Here is an 18,191-nt window from a genome sequence, read left to right on the forward strand (position 1 = left end):
TTCAGTGACCTTTTTGTGATGTTTTCTGTCATTGATTCTTATTGCAGTTACTCAGATTTCTTTATTTTATTACACTGTGCAACACAATTTTTGTTCCTGGGTAGTAAGTGTTACTTCCTAATTACTTATGCAAATTTACCGTCGTAAATTTCAAAAAACTACTCACTTCTAAATCTTTTGTAGTCATTTTTGTATTACTGTAGTATAAATACATGTTAATTTGGATTCATATGTTGTTTTTTTCTGACTTTATGTGAACGAAAAGACACACATTTGCCCGTTTTCCCATTGGAAATAGTGATATTTTGAAATATCACTGTCCTGGTCACAAAAGCAAAGTTTGTGGGGAATAATAGCCATTTTCTATACTTTTGAGGCATAAGCAATTAGGAAATAACACTTACTACCCAGGAACAAAAAAAAAAAAAAAATTGTTACACAGTGTTATTTATGTTTTGAGCAGTAAAAGCCAGCACTGTCCAGTAATCTGTCGCTTAATATTGTCACTTTCTGGCTAATGCACTCTTGATGGTGCTGGTGTGATCCGTATCGAATCACGACCTGCACACACTGATCCGTATTGACTCGCGACCTGCACACGCTGATCTGTATCGTGTCATGACATTAGTGTATCGTTACACCCTAATTACAAACATCAAGGTAAAAAAACAGTACAAATTATATTTCAGCTGGTTGCTTGTGTTTCATGATTTCTCTCCTCTGTTCCCAGGAGCCTCACCTTGCACTTCTCCTTTCTGAACCTGGACAAACACAGCGAGTGGATGGAGTCCCTTCTGGAGTTCGCTCAGGACGCTGTGCAAATCGACAGCGACGAGGACGACAGCCAGCACAAAGTGGACTACACGGGATACGTGTTGGCTTTGAATGGACACAAGAAGTACCTGTGCTTATTCAAACCCGTGTACACTGGGGAGGACCTCCACAAGGACAGCAGCACCAGGACCTCTTCATCCTCCAGAGACGAAGCAGCGACTCGCAAGAAAACGGCTTCGTCCAGTCTGCAGATCCACCATAAACTAGACAGGCTGGGCTTGTGGATGGAGAGGCTACTGGAGGGAACATTACCCAGATACTACATCCCATCCTGGCCGGGACTGGACAAAATCACTACATCCAAATAACATAGCAGTAATTTCCATTAGCTCAATAATACCTGTTCTGCTTACCTGACTAGGAGAAAGCACTGCATTTCTGACTCCACTCCACTCCATTTTATTGTTTAGCTAAAATGTGTACTTGTAAATAGCTGGAATTGCATTGTCTTTGTGTGTTGGGGAGCTGCACCAGGGGTCATTGTGTTCTCATGGTTTCTCTAGCAAGTTCACTGTTGCAACCCTCCTTGAGTAGGGTGGCGATATTCACAAAGAATATCCAAGCCAGTTTTGTTGTAAGTGTTGAATATAGAGAATAAGTAGCAGGGTTTTAAATGAATTGCTAACCTCTTCAGTGGAGTAACAATAGTCTCCATTATTGATTTGTTGTTTGTTTTATTTGTTTTCCTGAATTTTTCACTTGAACTCAGCTGAAGCCTGTGTGAGCATGTGGCTTCTAGTCTTCATTTGTATGCATTCATAGTAATAGGAACCCACGGCTTCCTGTGTGCAATTTAGGGGGGATCCCTTTTTGTAACACAAGTGCAGGAGAAGTGGCTTCACAGAGTCAAAGTGAATAGCACCAGGGAGCGAGCGTGTTGTTCTAGTCGTACTCCATTGATGTTTGTGAATAAAGGGAGTGGGCGATCATGCTCCATTCAGACATAATGTTTTAATTTACCAACCACAAAATGGCTGTGGGTTTTACTTCTTGCTAGTTGACCAACCCTCTGGGTTAAGTTTAAATAAAATGGTTCACAGTCACAGAAATTGTTTTAACCAGAAATGTAAAATTATTTCCAAACTCAAAGTCCAGACAAGATTATATTTTAAAGAAATTTAGCTTAAAGCTGGTTTAAAATACAAATCTCCATCAGGAACTGGAGTATTGTAAAGCTTATAAGAATCATGTTAGGCATGACGGTTAATGAAAAGCTGCAACAAAGGTGTTTTTTTTTTCATTTCAATAATTCAGTTGAATCCCACCAATGGTACCTACTGTATAACCCTATATTGACACATTCCTTGTTAATGCAACACACTTTTTAGTTATTCATTTTTTTAAATGCCTTAAATAGGCAGCTACTTTTTTTTTTTGCAGCGGTCTGGAATTAAGTTTCATGGTATGTTGTGGGAATGTGTTAATGGAGAGTTAAGAGCTCACAGCGCCTTCGTATTTGAAGGACAGAGCAGGCGATTTCCAATGCAAACAACTCAAACATTGTGATACATGTGTATTTAGATTTTTAAATTTCGTTTTTCTTGTAAATTTTACTGATCAAAAAAATGCACACTGCTCTTGTAAAAATGTAAATCTTGGTGAACACACAAGTCTGGAAAAACAGTTACTGAGAAAGAAAGCAGGTTTTACAAAAGCACCGAAAATAGCAACTGCTATGAAACAATATAAAAAATCAAATACATGTTTAATAAAACAGTCATTTTATGAGCTAAGATTTACAGGAATAATTTTGCCAGTGCTAATTCTTTTGAATGTTTCCTTGATAAACTGCTTTGCATTTTGATTTGGCATGCACTGGATTGCCTAATTCACCATCGCTTCAGATTCTTCTAAATGCTCAACTATTGCATGTTAGCTATTTGATCACCTTTTAGATGCCTGATTTATTGTGCTGTAATGAGAAACAGCAGCTTCATAGACAATGCACCACTGTGAGGTTCCCTAGTGTATGAGAAGTATCCAACAAATAGTACTATAGATTGTATACCAGGAGTCTGGGGGTGTGATGCTTTTTAAAATAAAAAGGGAAACTTTAGTACATGGGCGGAGATGTAAAAGTTCATATACAGATCTATTATTATTTAGAAGTTACGCTTGTTTTATGTGTAAAGGCCTCTTGATGGGATAATATAAATTGAGTTTTGGAAGATATTTGTATGTTTTGCACCGTTGGATTAGTGTGTGATAACTAATTAAAGTAATCTTAGTTTTAGCTTTTTTTTTTTTTTTTTTTTTCTATTATCTTATGCAATACAAAGGTCATGTTGTGGTTTATATATGTTGCATCAATGTTCCAGAACTAAAATAAAGTAGCGTTTTAAAAGTAAACTTTTCTCTCTTGATTTGTTTGTTTATAGAGCCTGGGACTGTAGGCTAGTGCTCTGACTAGGAGTTCAGGAGCTGCTCTTCAGTTCAAATTGCCTGTCAGGCGTATGTAATGAATGTAACTAGAACTGGAGCGCAGTTTCCAGACACAGGCAAATACTGACTGGTCTTAAGAACCACTCAGAATTATTGCAGACATCATAGAAAGGTATGTGGACAGAAAAATAAATTTAAGCTACTTCCTCTTAAGAGTTAAGGTTTGAACGAACAATCTTTAGGACCACAGTTGAGTTTGCTCACAGGCTACAAGTCTTTTCTTCTCAGGGGTCAGGATGAGGAGGGATTGGTGAAGATGGGAGGAAGGGTTAGAAGAAGAGCTACTCTGGGGAGCTCAGACCTCGGGTCAGGACGAGGAGTGATTGGTGAAGATGGGAGGCAGGGTTAAAGAGGAGCTACTCTGGGGAGCTCAGACCTCTCTCGGGTCAGGACGAGGAGGGATTGGTGAAGATGGGAGGCAGGGTTAGAAGAAGATCCACTCTGGAGCTCGGGCACTCCACAAACTAGGAGGCTTTATCAGTCAGCCCACATCCTGTATACCTTTCAACAAAGTAACAAGGTTTTGCATGGTATTTATTAAGAAAAAGATAGCAGGTGATGTATAATCAAGAACTTTAAATTCATTTTTTGAGAATATTTAACACATTTTTATACTGTGTTTCTTAAATTTACGTACAGTAAAAGTTTCTTGCTATAAAGTCACCTTGTTATTTCCAGTAGCTAAAACAGGAGATACGCAGACATGTGATCAATAAAATACAGACATTGACATGTTTAAGAAGGGTTGCTTATGACATGTTAGAATTCTAAAGAGAAGTGTGTACAACAGAATCCGAAGATGGCTTGAAAGATCAGAAGTATTTTATTTTTGGAAGAACGCGCATCATTTCAAATAGCAGGTTGGCAGCAGTCAAGGCTGTGTTACCGAAACAAAACCAAAGAAAGAAGAAATACATATTAATCATTTTTAAACACAAAAAACCACAAAAAAACTTAGAAATACATATCAATCATCTTAAAAAAACAAAACTGTCTAAACTGGAGTGTTTCTCTTGTAAATGAGGGAGACTGGAAAATGACTTTAAAGTGTGTGTGTGTGTGTGTATGTACATGCCTTAATAACAGCCTCACAAACACCAGGCATTCGGTTAACAAGTTTCAGCAGGAAATCACCCAACATGTCTTCCCAGCTCTTCTGCAGCAATTCCCAAAGATGTAGGGCACTTGTGGGTAGCTTTGCTTTGACTCTTCTGTCCAGTTTGTCCCATACAAGTTCTATGGGATTGAGGTCTGGAGACTAGGCAGGCCAGGTCATTAGATTGAGTTTTCCTTCTTCGCCAGATAGTTCTTGCACAACTTTGAGGTGTGTTTCGGATCATTATCTTGCTGAAGAATGAATGACTGCCCAACTAGCCGTAATCCTGATGGAATGGCACGCCTCTGAAGTATGCTATGATAGTCATGCTGGTTGAGCTTGTCATGGACTTGCTAAAGATCACCAACTCTGTCACCAGCAAAGCAACACCAGACCATGACACTGCCTCCTCCATGCTTGACAGTGGGAACCACACATGCAGAACTCATGTGCTCACCCTCTCTGCGTCTTACAAATACTTGGTGGTTGGACCCAAATATTTCAAATTTTGACTCATCAGTCCATACGACCGACATCCACCCCTCAAACGTCCAGTTTCTGTGTTTTTTGGCCCAGACAAGTCTTCCTCTTACTCTGCACTCTTAACAATGGTTTCTTTGCAGCAATTCTTCCAGTTAGGCCAGCTTCATGCAATCTCCTCTGAACAGCTGATGTTGAAACATCTATACTTCTGGTAGCATTTAGCTGAGCTTGTATTTCAGGGGCAGTTCATCGCCGGTTTCGCAGACTTGTGACTCGAATGAACTTGTTCTCTGATTCTGATGTCACCCTTGGCCTGCCTGACCTTGTTAGGTCCTCATGAGTGCCAGTTTCTTCAAATCGTTTGATGGTCTTGGCCACAGCAGTTACAGACACTTGCAAAGGTCTTACGATTTGTCTTAAAGATTGACCTTCATTTCTTAAAGTAATTACAGTCTTTTTTCTTTGCTTAACTGAGCGTATTTTGTCATTTTCTGCTCCCTTACATTCAGGAATGACCAACCTGTGCCTCTGCTACCTATATTTATAGCTAGCCTGTTAACAATAATTGGTGACAAAAGGTTGTAGGGTCGCTTAATGAAGCTCAAAAGATAATCAGAGACAATCAAGCACACCGATCGTTGCATCAAAGGTTTATTGCAGTGGTCATCAAACAACAGAGCGCTCTGGAGAACAACTGTCCCTTCATCAGTAACTGGTATGTTCTACCCGGATAAAGCATGTACATGGGTTATATAGTTTTTACATAAAATCCCCTACTCCTATCAGGCATTAGCATGCAGCAAACAATTCATTAGTACCTGCCTCCTAAATTATCTCTTTATACCCTTCATTCAATCAATCAGTAGATTTGGGGTCAATTTCCAACCCCCCCCCCCCCCGCGTTTGTTATGCTCATTTCAGAAACTAGCTAATACTGTTTTTTATGATTAAGTAAGCATTGCACATTCTTATTTAACATCCCTATGCCCCGGACATCTGGCCCAACCTATTTGTGTGCTGGAACATTCTGTCCTTTCTTTCTCTTTTCACTAGCTGCGCACTGATCAGTTACAAGCTGCAAACTGCGGGGGGTGTTTGTTGTTTTGATATCCTTTTCGGTCCCTTCAAGGTTAATTAGGTAACATGCTAGTTAACTCAGAGAACATCTAACAAAGACACTTATACTCTGACCAGTGTTCTAACACCATGTTATACACTTTTAACTGACTTGGGCTTCAGGCTGAAATCCCCTTGCTTTGAGTGAACATTTCATTGAAATTGACAAGATTTACATTTTCATTTAAAAATTAAAGTTTTGAATGCAATTCACTTATGATTATCAACTTTTATAAGTACAAATATCATATAATGAAATAATAAGTGTTTATAGACAAGTTTATACATTTAAAAGCATAGATAATCATGAACAACCTGGTTTCAATCAGGTGTACTCAAACCTTTGACTGGTACTCAAACTTTGACATATTTATATATATATATATATATATATATATATATATATATATATATATATATATGTATATGTTACCATCCATGTGGTGTGTATATATATATAAAAATATTTGTGTGTGTCACTATTCACACGTGATAAGTTGATTTATGTTGTAGTCGATTACTAATGGATTTATCAAATATTTTAAAATATAGTTTCAAAAGTGTCTTTTACAATTGTGAAACAAAAAATACAGATTAAAGAATTATGATAAGTTTTCACTATGAAACGTGATACTTTGTCAAAATTGTGAACATTATAAAGGTTAGTAACGGGTACCTTACTCCCTGAGCATTAATACAATTCTGGCAACGTTGACTCATAGACCTGATCAGACTTGGGATAGACTGCTGTGGGATGTTCCGCCACTCCTCCTGTGCAGCTGCAGCCAGCTGGTGAAGGTTGGCTGGTCACGGTTTTCTCCTGTGGATGGCACTGGTGATTTGGTCCCTCTATTGGACTCGGGTCAAGAGAAAGGACTGGCCAGGACAAGGCCTCAACATTGAAGTCGTGCAATTGTAATCCTAGTATTGTGTGGTCTTGCATTGTGCTGCTGACACTTCCGGATTGGCTTTCAGGAACGAAAAAATTGTTGCCTCAAGGACTTCGTCAGTCGGCACCAAATGCGTTCTTGTGTTAACGGAGATTCCTCTCCACATCATCATATTTCCACCACCCCAACGGTTGGCTTGAACAACGCAACAGTCAGCATAACACTCACCACGTCTCCATTCATGTCTTCCATCAGGTCTGTCAAGGGCAAAACGGCATTCATCTGTGAATAAAACACTCCACCACTCTCTCTCTGCTGCCACCTCAGATGTTCTCTGGTCCACAGAAGATGGTGATTTCATCTCTCAGCTGTCAATATGTTACCCCTGAAAGGTGTCCAAGCATGCAAATCATTTTCATGCAGACGGTGAGCTGCAGTCATTCTGCTGATGCGGGGGTTATTTCTTCTTATTTCTGGAACTTCTCGTGCTGTAGCCACTGCATTCTGAAAATGATTACACAGATGGATCAGTCAGATGTGACAGTCCTGGGCCGGTGTGGTGACCCTTTGCCTTCCAGGACGTGGCCTGTCCCTCACAGAGTTGGTTTCCTGGTTTCTCTGGACTAGTCTGCTGATTGTTGAAGCAGAACATCTAATTTTCCGGACAACTTCTCTCACAGACAGGCCGCATTCTATCATGCGATAGCAATCAGACGATCTTCATTACTCAAACAGGGCATGGTCGTATCTTTCACTGTTCTTTCATTAATTAAAATCAAGTCTTTTCGAATGGTTATTTAAACAAATTCTTAATCAACGTATTTTGCCAATTTGAACTCAATTCAAATACCAAACACTGAGCACCTGGTGTTTTTATGAAATCACATGGCTTGAGCTCAGTATTGTGCTATCCCAAAGAAAAAAACTATTACTTTCAAATGTAAATAACATTATCTATGTGCTCAATGAGCTATTGATGTAGAACTTTAGACTGTTGTGCTTTCATTGTGCATCAGTATATATATATATATATATATAGTAGCAATCTCAGAAATGAGGGAAGCGAGATAAGAATTCAAGGGCCAAGCTTGAACTTTATTGAACAGGTTTAGAACTCATTGAACAGGGAACCGAGCACTGTGTTGTTCCAGTTCCTTTTGGTATGCTATGGAATCCATTTTACCATGTAATGGAACTAAACTTTCTGTGTCATTATCAGCTCCATGCTTGACAGTATGTATGGTGTTCTTTTCTTTGTATGCCTCACCAGATTTTCTCTAAACATAGCGATTATCAGCATGACCTAATAGCTCGATTTTTGTTTCATCACTCCACAAAACCTTTGACCAGAACTCATATCCATCATTCAAATGCTGTTTTGCAAACTTTAAGCGATTGTCCTTGTGGTGGCTTTTTCATTGGCCTGTGACCATTGAGACCTTCACCATGAAATACTGGACCTATAGTTGAAATGGAAACCCCAGTCCTATTTGCAGCCAATTCACTTTGAATATCTTTGGCAGTCAATCTCGGATTATTATTAACCTTCCTCACAATTCTTCTACTTAAGAACATAAGAACATAAGAAAGTTTACAAACGAGAGGAGGCCATTCGGCCCATCATGCTCGTTTGGTTGTTAGTAGCTTATTGATCCCAAAATCTCATCAAGCAGCTTCTTGAAGGATCCCAGGGTGTCAGCTTCAACAACATTACTGGGGAGTTGATTCCAGACCCTCACAATTCTCTGTGTAAAAAAGTGTCTCCTATTTTCTGTTCTGAATGCCCCTTTTTCTAAACTCCATTTGTGACCCCTGGTCCTTGTTTCTTTTTTCAGGCTGAAAAAGTCCCTTGCGTCGACACTGTCAATACCTTTTAGAATTTTGAATGCTTGAATTAGGTCGCCACGTAGTCTTCTTTGTTCAAGACTGAACAGATTCAATTCTTTTAGCCTGTCTGCATATGACATGCCTTTTAAGCCCGGAATAATTCTGGTCGCTCTTCTTTGCACTCTTTCTAGAGCAGCAATATCTTTTTTATAGCGAGGTGACCAGAACTGCACACAATATTCAAGATGAGGTCTTACAAGTGCATTGTACAGTTTTAACATTACTTCCCTTGATTTAAATTCAACACTTTTCACAATGTATCCGAGCATCTTGTTAGCCTTTTTTTATAGCTTCCCCACATTGTCTAGATGAAGACATTTCTGAGTCAACAAAAACTCCTAGGTCTTTTTCATAGATTCCTTCTCCAATTTCAATATCTCCCATATGATATTTATAATGTACATTTTTATTTCCTGCGTGCAGTACCTTACACTTTTCTCTATTAAATGTCATTTGCCATGTGTCTGCCCAGTTCTGAATCTTGTCTAGATCATTTTGAATGACCTTTGCTGCTGCAACAGTGTTTGCCACTCCTCCTACTTTTGTGTCGTCTGCAAATTTAACAAGTTTGCTTACTATACCAGAATCTAAATCATTAATGTAGATTAGGAATAGCAGAGGACCTAATACTGATCCCTGTGGTACACCGCTGGTTACCAAACTCCATTCTGAGGTTTTTCCTCTAATCAGTACTTTCTGTTTTCAACTCCCTAATCCATGCACATGTGTTTCCTTGAATCCCAACTGCGTTCAGTTTGAGAATTAATCTTTTGTGCGGGACTTTGTCAAAAGCTTTCTGGAAATCTAAATAAACCATGTCATATGCTTTGCAATTATCCATTATCGATGTTGCATCCTCAAAAAAATCAAGCAAGTTAGTTAGGCACGATCTCCCTTTCCTAAAACCATGTTGACTGTCTCCCAGTACCCTGTTACCATATAGGTAATTTTCCATTTTGGCTCTTATTATAGTTTCCATAAGTTTGCATATAATAGAAGTCAGGCTTACTGGTCTGTAGTTACCTGGTTCAGTTTTGTTTCCCTTTTTGTGGATCGGTATTACGTTTGCAATTTTCCAGTCTGTCGGTACCACCCCTGTGTCAAGAGACTGCTGCATGATCTTGGTTAGCGGTTTGTAAATTACTTCTTTCATTTCTTTGAGTACTACTGGGAGGATCTCATCCGGCCCAGGGGATTTGTTTATTTTAAGAGCTCCTAGTCCCTTTAACACTTCTGCCTCAGTTATGCTAAAGTTATTTAAAACTGGATAGGAACTGGATGACATGTGGGGCATGTTGTCAGTATCTTCCTTTGTAAAAACTTGTGAAAAGTAATCATTTAACATATTTGCTATTTTTTTTCTTCATCTACGATTTTGCCATTTGTATCTCTTAAACATTTAATCTCCTCTTTGAATGTTCTCTTGCTGTTGTAATATTGGAAAAACATTTTGGAATTGGTTTTAGCTCCCTTAGCAATGTTCATTTCTATTTCTCTCTTGGCCTTTCTAACTTCCTTTTTGACTTGCATTTGCAGTTCTGTGTACTCTTTCTGTGTACTTTCTTTTTGGTCCTTTTTTAATGCTCTGTAAAGTGCCTTTTTTCGCTGAATATTTTTTTTAATTGATCTATTAAACCATTTTGGCAATTTAGTTTTACATTTAGATTTGTCTACTTTAGGGATATAATTGTTTTGCGCCTCTAGTACTACATTTTTGAAGAACAACCATCCTTCTTCTGTGGGTGTTTTCTCTATTTTACTCCAATCTACTTCTGTTAGTCTCTGTTTCATACCTTCATAGTTTGCTTTTCTAAAATTGTAAACCTTAGCTTTAGTCTTTACTTTTGGGGATTTAAAAAACACTTCAAATGAGACCATGTTGTGGTCTGAGTTTGCCAGTGGTTCTCTGACCTCTGTTTTAGTTATTCTATCTTCGTTATTTGAAAAGACTAAATCAAGGCATGCCTCCCCTCTAGTCGGTGCCTTGACAAATTGTGTTAGGAAGCAGTCATTTGTCATTTCCACCATTTCTATTTCATCCTTCGCGCTACCCACCGGGTTTTCCCATTTTATTTGGGGGAAGTTGAAATCCCCCATTAGTATGGCTTCTCCTTTGCTACACACATTTCTAATGTCATTGTATAACAGATTATTTTGCTCACCGTCTGAATCTGGCGGTCTATAGCATGCTCCTATTATTATGCCTTTTGAATTTTTGTCTGTTATTCTGACCCATATTGATTCGGTTTTATTTTCTTTGTCCAGGTTTAACACCTGGGCTTCAAGACTGTTTCTTATGTATAGCGCTACCCCTCCTCCTCTTCTGTCCTGCCTGTCTTTCCTATACAGTGTATACCCACAAATATTATATTCGTCCCCATCACTCTCAGATAACCACGTTTCTGTAACACCTATCACATCATAGTTACCTGTTAGTGCAGTAGCTTCAAGTTCTAGAATTTTGTTTCTGATACTTCTAGCATTTAGATAAATACATTTAATGGTTGTCTTACCTGAGTTGTTGTTCTTGTTTTGATGCGGTCTCCCTTCTGTTTTTTTGTTGATTTCTCCCCCCTTCCTTTCTAGTTTAAATGCTTCCGAACCTGCTCGAGGATCTTTTCTCCAAGTAGACTAGTTCCCTTGTTATTTAAATGCAGTCCATCCCGTCTATACAGATAGTCCTCGTTGTAGAATGTGGTCCAATGATCAAGATAGGTGAAGCCTTCCCGTGTGCACCACGTCTTCAACCATTGGTTTTGATTTATTATTTCCAGCTGTCCATATGGTCCTTTGCAAGGTGCGGGTAGTATACCAGAAAATACCACAGTTTTGGTTTTCTCTTTTAATTTCCTTCCTAGCTCTCTGAATTTGTTTTGCAGGGATTTTGGTCTGTCTCTTCCAATGTTGTTTGTACCGATGTGGACGACTACTACCGGGTCGTCTCCTGTTCGTTCTAGGAGCCTGTCCACGTTCTCAGTGATGTGCTTGACCGAGGCTCCCGGAAGGCAGCACACTGTTGTAGTAAGGGGGTCCAAACTGCGAACTGAACTTGCTGTGTTTCTCAATATGGAGTCCCCAACAATCATGACCTCCCTTCTTTTTGCTGTCTGGTCACCACTGTCAATAGGGTCCTGGATGTTGTTCCTTTCATTCTCTTGTTGTTGGTTCTGCTCATCAAAATTCTGAAGTGACTCAAATCTGTTGGTTGTTTTGATTTCTGGTGGTTGTGTTTGACAAAGTTTCTTTTTTTCCCTGCTTCTGCCTACCTGAACCCAGCTGTTCTGACCTTCTATCTCCCTGGTGGCTTTCAGTCTGTTAGGGGTGATGCAGACTTCCATGAATTGTGGGTGTGCCAGTTCCTCAAGATCTTGTTGCTGTCTCACTTCTTCCAGCTCCATTTCTAGCATGCTTACTAGTTTATGCAAATCCTGGATCGCGCGGCACTTTACGCACACTTGGTTTAGCTCCGCTGGGTTTTCTCGGATTTCCCACATCAAGCAGGTGTCACAGATTACTGGCTTGAAGACCATGTTGAGGTTTTTTTTTTTTTTGAAGTTTAGTTTCTTCTGCAGCCGTCAACCTGCTTTCAAACTGCTTCGAAACTGCTCTGTACTTTTCCACGCTGTACTTCTCCCACTCGCTGTCGCTTCCACTCGCTGTCGCTGGGAAGACTGCCTCGTTTAACTGCGTTGTTCTGCTGTGCTGTCGGCTCCTCCCCTCGCCCGTGTCTCAAAACGGCGCTGAATTTGAATCAGCTGCTCCGAGTTTCAGCTTGTTTGTTATCAGAAAAACACACGCGGCTGTGTTTCCCCAATGTCCTCTGTTTTCTGATTAAAGCAATTCAAGATGCAATTTCTCCTTTCTGCTTCAAAACTGCTCTGTACTTTTCCACGCTGTACTTCTCCCACTCGCTGTCGCTTCCAATCGCTGTCGCTGGGAAGACTTGCTCTTGGTGAAAGAACCTTCTTTCTTCCAGACTGAGGGAGCGTTGTGACAGTACCATGAGTCTTGCACTTCTTGATAACAGAAACAATAGTTGAAATTGGGATACTCAAATGCTTGAAAATCTTCTTGTATCCTTCTCCAGCTTTATGATAATAAATAATTTTGTGCCTAAGGTCTTCAGATAACGCTTTACTCTTTCCCATATTGACTTATTGGCAATGACAGCAATCATGCTATGCCTAACCCTTTTATACTCTCCAAGTATATTCACCTACAACCAACAGTTTCAAACTTTTCTAGAATTAGGGTTCTTACAATTACAATTCTATATTATAATTTTGAAATTTCTAGCACATTGTAGACAATACTATCATAGCATCCAAGGGTATGAATACTTTTGAGTTCACATTTTTGGAGTTTTGCAAAAAAAAATTAAAAATGCTGAAATAAATAATTGTAGACATCTATTTCTTGTAACTTTTTTCCTCATCCACAAAAGCAAAACTTTGCTACAAAAGATTTTCCCTAAAATTCTTTGTTTTCGACAAATTTCTAGAAATTATAAATTTACATGGGGGATGTAAACTTCTGACTACAACTGTCTATGTGCAATAAGTCCCAACAGGGTGTCCGTATACGTCTAATATAGGGATTCCTCAGGGCGTTGTGCTGCATGAGATGAAGTGCCTGCAACCCTGAGAATATAGGGACGCCGCAGGGCGTTGTGCTGCATGAGACAAAGTGCCTGCAACCCTGAGAATATAGGGATGCCTCAGGGCGTTGTGCTGCATGAGACAAAGTGCCTGCAACCCTGAGAATATAGGGACGCCTCAGGGCGTTGTGCTGCATGAGACAAAGGGCCTGCAACCCTGAGAATATAGGGATGCCTCAGGGCATTGCGCTGCATGAGACGACGTGCCTGCAACCCTGAGAATATAGGGACGCCTCAGGGCGTTGTGCTGCATGGGACAAAGTGCCTGCAACCCTGATAATATAGGGATGCCTCAGGGCGTTGTTCTGCATGAGACGAAGGGCCTGCAACCCTGAGAAGTCTGTATGTTCAACATATACAGACACCCTGAAGGGCCTTACTGCATTTCTAATCCAGGTCAAACAGTGGATTTAAAGAAAATCGGCATGTCTACACTTCCTGCGTTTAAGGGTTTTTATTTTTGCAGATAATTGGTCACTTGGTTTTATTGTTACAGCTGAACATCTGTAACTGTAAACATGATGACTACCAGTACTTTAAATTCTGTGAGGCAGCGCAGTGATTTAAAATATGTGACAAGGCTCCAACTGTCTGTATCCATCCAATATACGGACAGCTGGAATCTTGCTCAACCAATCACATTGCTTGTTTCATGTTCCATTGCCAGCCCTGGATTTTATTTATATATATATATATATATATATATATATATATATATATATATATATATATAATATATATATATATATACACACACACAGTACTCCCTAATGCGGGTCTTGGGGGACACATACTATGAGCGTTATAACCGAAGACCGTTATAAATGGGCGAGGGGGTGGGGGGCGCCACAGGACACAACACAAATCTGACTGAAATATAAAATAAAATAACTCACTCTCTATAAAATGCACATATAGTGAAGCATGCATAAAGCATCAAGTAATCAATGCTATATTTTTTACAAAAAAAAAAGAAATAATAAGGTAACAATCATTTTCATTTGCAGTTTTTAAACTATAAATAGCCTGGCTAAAGTGTGGTCGGAAGTTCAGTTCGAAGCGACAGACAAGCAAACCAAGTGCGAGAAGGAGAGCGGGTCGGGAGAGGGGAAGAGGGAATGGGCTCGCCCCAGGTTCGGCTGCCGAAGCAGGGCTGAAGCGAAGCTGAAGCATCTCGTCTCCCAGAGAAAGCTGCAGCTCCTCTCACAGCAAAAAAGTAAATACATTAGGAAAGATAACAACGTAATAGGCCTAATATTTATTTAGTTATAAAACGAATGCTGAATAAGATGTCTGTTATAAAGTGCCAACGCAGCTTTTCTTTATTTCAGATACTGTATCAAAAGGGAGAGACAGAAACAGAAGTTAGACTCTGTTGTTTACAGTTTGAACACCAGTACTTTTATGTAGAAATATTGCATGAATCACTAGTATAGGGAATTGGGGGACATGCTGTAGGAACATTATATCCAAGGCGAGTTATAACTGAGAGCCTTATAGCAAGGGAGCACTAATAAAAAATATATATAATGAATCAGTGGTTGGAAATTCTGGCCTGTGAATGATTACAATCTAATCATAGGAGCAATAGGTTGAAATATTGCCTTAACATCATCCTTACAGCATCGGGCAATAGTCTCCTTCCGTCATGAAAAATGACCTATATAGTAACAGTATCCTGGGAGACAGCCATCATGGTTTTAGGAAAGGGAGCTTGTGTCTAACTAACTGCTTGATTTTATTGAAGATGCAACATCGACAATTGATAATTGCAAAGCATATGACATGGTTTATTTAGATTTCCAGAAAGCTGTTGACAAAGTCCAGCATAAATAATTCTGAACTAAACGCAGTAGGGATTCAAGGAAATGCATGCATGTGGATTAGGGAGTGGTTAACATGTAGAAAACAGAAAGTACTGATTAGAGGAGAAACCTCAAAATGGAACAAGATAACCAGTTGTGTACCAGTATTAGGTCCTCTGCTATTCCTAATCTATATTAATGATTTCAATTCTGGTATTCTGGTATTCTGGTAAACAAACATGTTAAATTTGCAGATGACACAAAAAATATAACGATCCAATCAAGATGGGTCGTCTCAATTAAAAAGACTGGGACAGGCAAAGAAAGTGGTGCTGGGGAATGAAAGGGAAGCTTAACTGCTCTGAAGAAAGTTTCTGAAGCTTGGGGAAAGCAATTGGAAAGTGTGCTGGAATCATGGGAGAATCTATGGTATGAAGACTGGTTAAAATCATGCTCTGAGAAGTCATGTACTAGCCGTACAGAATTGCAACAAGAACACTTCTATGAACTACATAACTTTCCAATTGCATTGCATTATCTGAACTGAGTTACGTTTGATCAACTGAACTATTCACAGTTGAAAATTGCTGACAACAAAGATAATGCTGCAAGTCTTGGAAATCAACAAGCTGATCTCCATTTGAAAATAACTATTTGTTTATTGCAAGCCAATGCAATACAATGCATACTTCAAGCAAAGTGTCGTCTTTAACTGGAACTTCAGATCCACAGAGAGAAGCTGCAGTGATCGTCAACACAGAAGATTGACTTCTTTGTTGAAAATCGATAAGTCTTCAACAGATTAAATATTACATACTTTATGACTCAAGAAATTAACTGCAGCTAATGCTATCAAGTTATGGATAAATTGTTTTAGGAATAGAATATAATTTCCTGTTTTAGAGTGTGTAAGAAATGTATTTTGTTTGTTGAAATGTGTAACTCAAAGAAGTTGCCTCATAAATGCAGATAATTTGATCACTGCCCCATTTAGAGTTAATTTGAATATAGAATCAATTGAGGTTGATAGCATATTATTAGTTTGGTACATCACGTGTAAACTAAATTAACATGGTGAAACTAATTTGCTAAATTAGGTACTGGAATGTTGGATTCTGTTCTGAATGGGTAATTAAGAACATAAGATCATAAGAAAGTTTACAAACGAGAGGAGGCCATTCGGCCAATCTTGCTCATTTGGTTGTTAGTAGTTTATTGATTCAAGTATCTCATCAAGCAGCTTTTTGAAGGATCCCAGGGTGTCAGCTTCAACAACATTACTGGGGAGTTGATTCCAGACCCTCACAATTCTCTGTGTAAAAAAGTGTCTCCTATTTTCTGTTCTGAATGCCCCTTTTTCTAAACTCCATTTGTGACCCCTGGTCCTTGTTTCTTTTTTCAGGCTGAAAAAGTCCCTTGGGTCGACACTGTCAATACCTTTTAGAATTTTGAATGCTTGAATTAGGTCGCCACGTAGTCTTCTTTGTTCAAGACTGAACAGATTCAATTCTTTTAGCCTGTCTGCATATGACATGCCTTTTAAGCCCGGAATAATTCTGGTCGCTCTTCTTTGCACTCTTTCTAGAGCAGCAATATCTTTTTATAGCGAGGTGACCAGAACTGCACACAATATTCAAGATGAGGTCTTACAAGTGCATTGTACAGTTTTAACATTACTTCCCTTGATTTAAATTCAACACTTTTCACAATGTATCCGAGCATCTTGTTAGCCTTTTTTATAGCTTCCCCACATTGACTAGATGAAGACATTTCTGAGTCAACAAAAACTCCTAGGTCTTTTTCATAGATTCCTTCTCCAATTTCAATATCTCCCATATGATATTTATAATGTACATTTTTATTTCCTGCGTGCAGTACCTTACACTTTTCTCTATTAAATGTCATTTGCCATGTGTCTGCCCAGTTCTGAATCTTGTCTAGATCATTTTGAATGACCTTTGCTGCTGCAACAGTGTTTGCCACTCCTCCTACTTTTGTGTCGTCTGCAAATTTAACAAGTTTGCTTACTATACCAGAATCTAAATCATTAATGTAGATTAGGAATAGCAGAGGACCTAATACTGATCCCTGTGGTACACCGCTGGTTACCACACTCCATTCTGAGGTTTTTCCTCTAATCAGTACTTTCTGTTTTCTACATGTTAACCACTCCCTAATCCATGTACATGCGTTTCCTTGAATCCCAACTGCGTTCAGTTTGAGAATTAATCTTTTGTGCGGGACTTTGTCAAAAGCTTTCTGGAAATCTAAATAAACCATGTCATATGCTTTGCAATTATCCATTATCGATGTTGCATCCTCAAAAAAATCAAGCAAGTTAGTTAGGCACGATCTCCCTTTCTTAAAACCATGTTGACTGTCTCCCAGTACCCTGTTACCATATAGGTAATTTTCCATTTTGGATCTTATTATAGTTTCCATAAGTTTGCATATAATAGAAGTCAGGCTTACTGGTCTGTAGTTACCTGGTTCAGTTTTGTTTCCCTTTTTGTGGATCGGTATTACGTTTGCAATTTTCCAGTCTGTCGGTACCACCCCTGTGTCAAGAGACTGCTGCATGATCTTGGTTAGCGGTTTGTAAATTACTTCTTTCATTTCTTTGAGTACTACTGGGAGGATCTCATCCGGCCCAGGGGATTTGTTTATTTTAAGAGCTCCTAGTCCCTTTAACACTTCTGCCTCAGTTATGCTAAAGTTATTTAAAACTGGATAGGAACTGGATGACATGTGGGGCATGTTGTCAGTATCTTCCTTTGTAAAAACTTGTGAAAAGTAATCATTTAACATATTTGCTATTTTTTTTTCTTCATTTACGATTTTGCCATTTGTATCTCTTAAACATTTAATCTCCTCTTTGAATGTTCTCTTGCTGTTGTAATATTGGAAAAACATTTTGGAATTGGTTTTATCCCCCTTGTAATGTTCATTTCTATTTCTCTCTTGGCCTTTCTAACTTCCTT

General features: G+C 39.0%; 1 protein-coding gene and 1 pseudogene across 2 annotated transcripts in view; one reads left to right on the forward strand and one right to left on the reverse strand.

Moving 5' to 3' along the window:
* LOC121329219 (dnaJ homolog subfamily C member 16-like) overlaps positions 1-1,776 on the forward strand; it is a 25,997-nt gene extending 24,221 nt beyond the window's left edge. For both annotated transcript variants that reach the window (XM_041274696.1, XM_041274697.1), the window contains exon 15: positions 731-1,776. In XM_041274696.1, coding sequence (XP_041130630.1) covers positions 731-1,142 — 412 coding nt within the window. In that variant the 3' untranslated portion in view covers positions 1,143-1,776. The remainder of the gene's footprint in view (positions 1-730) is intronic.
* Positions 1,777-4,088: 2,312 nt separating this feature from the next.
* LOC121328963 overlaps positions 4,089-18,191 on the reverse strand; it is a 46,190-nt pseudogene continuing 32,087 nt past the window's right edge.

The sequence above is a fragment of the Polyodon spathula genome, chromosome 16, assembly GCF_017654505.1.
Source record: "Polyodon spathula isolate WHYD16114869_AA chromosome 16, ASM1765450v1, whole genome shotgun sequence".
Taxonomy (NCBI): Eukaryota; Metazoa; Chordata; class Actinopteri; order Acipenseriformes; family Polyodontidae; genus Polyodon; species Polyodon spathula.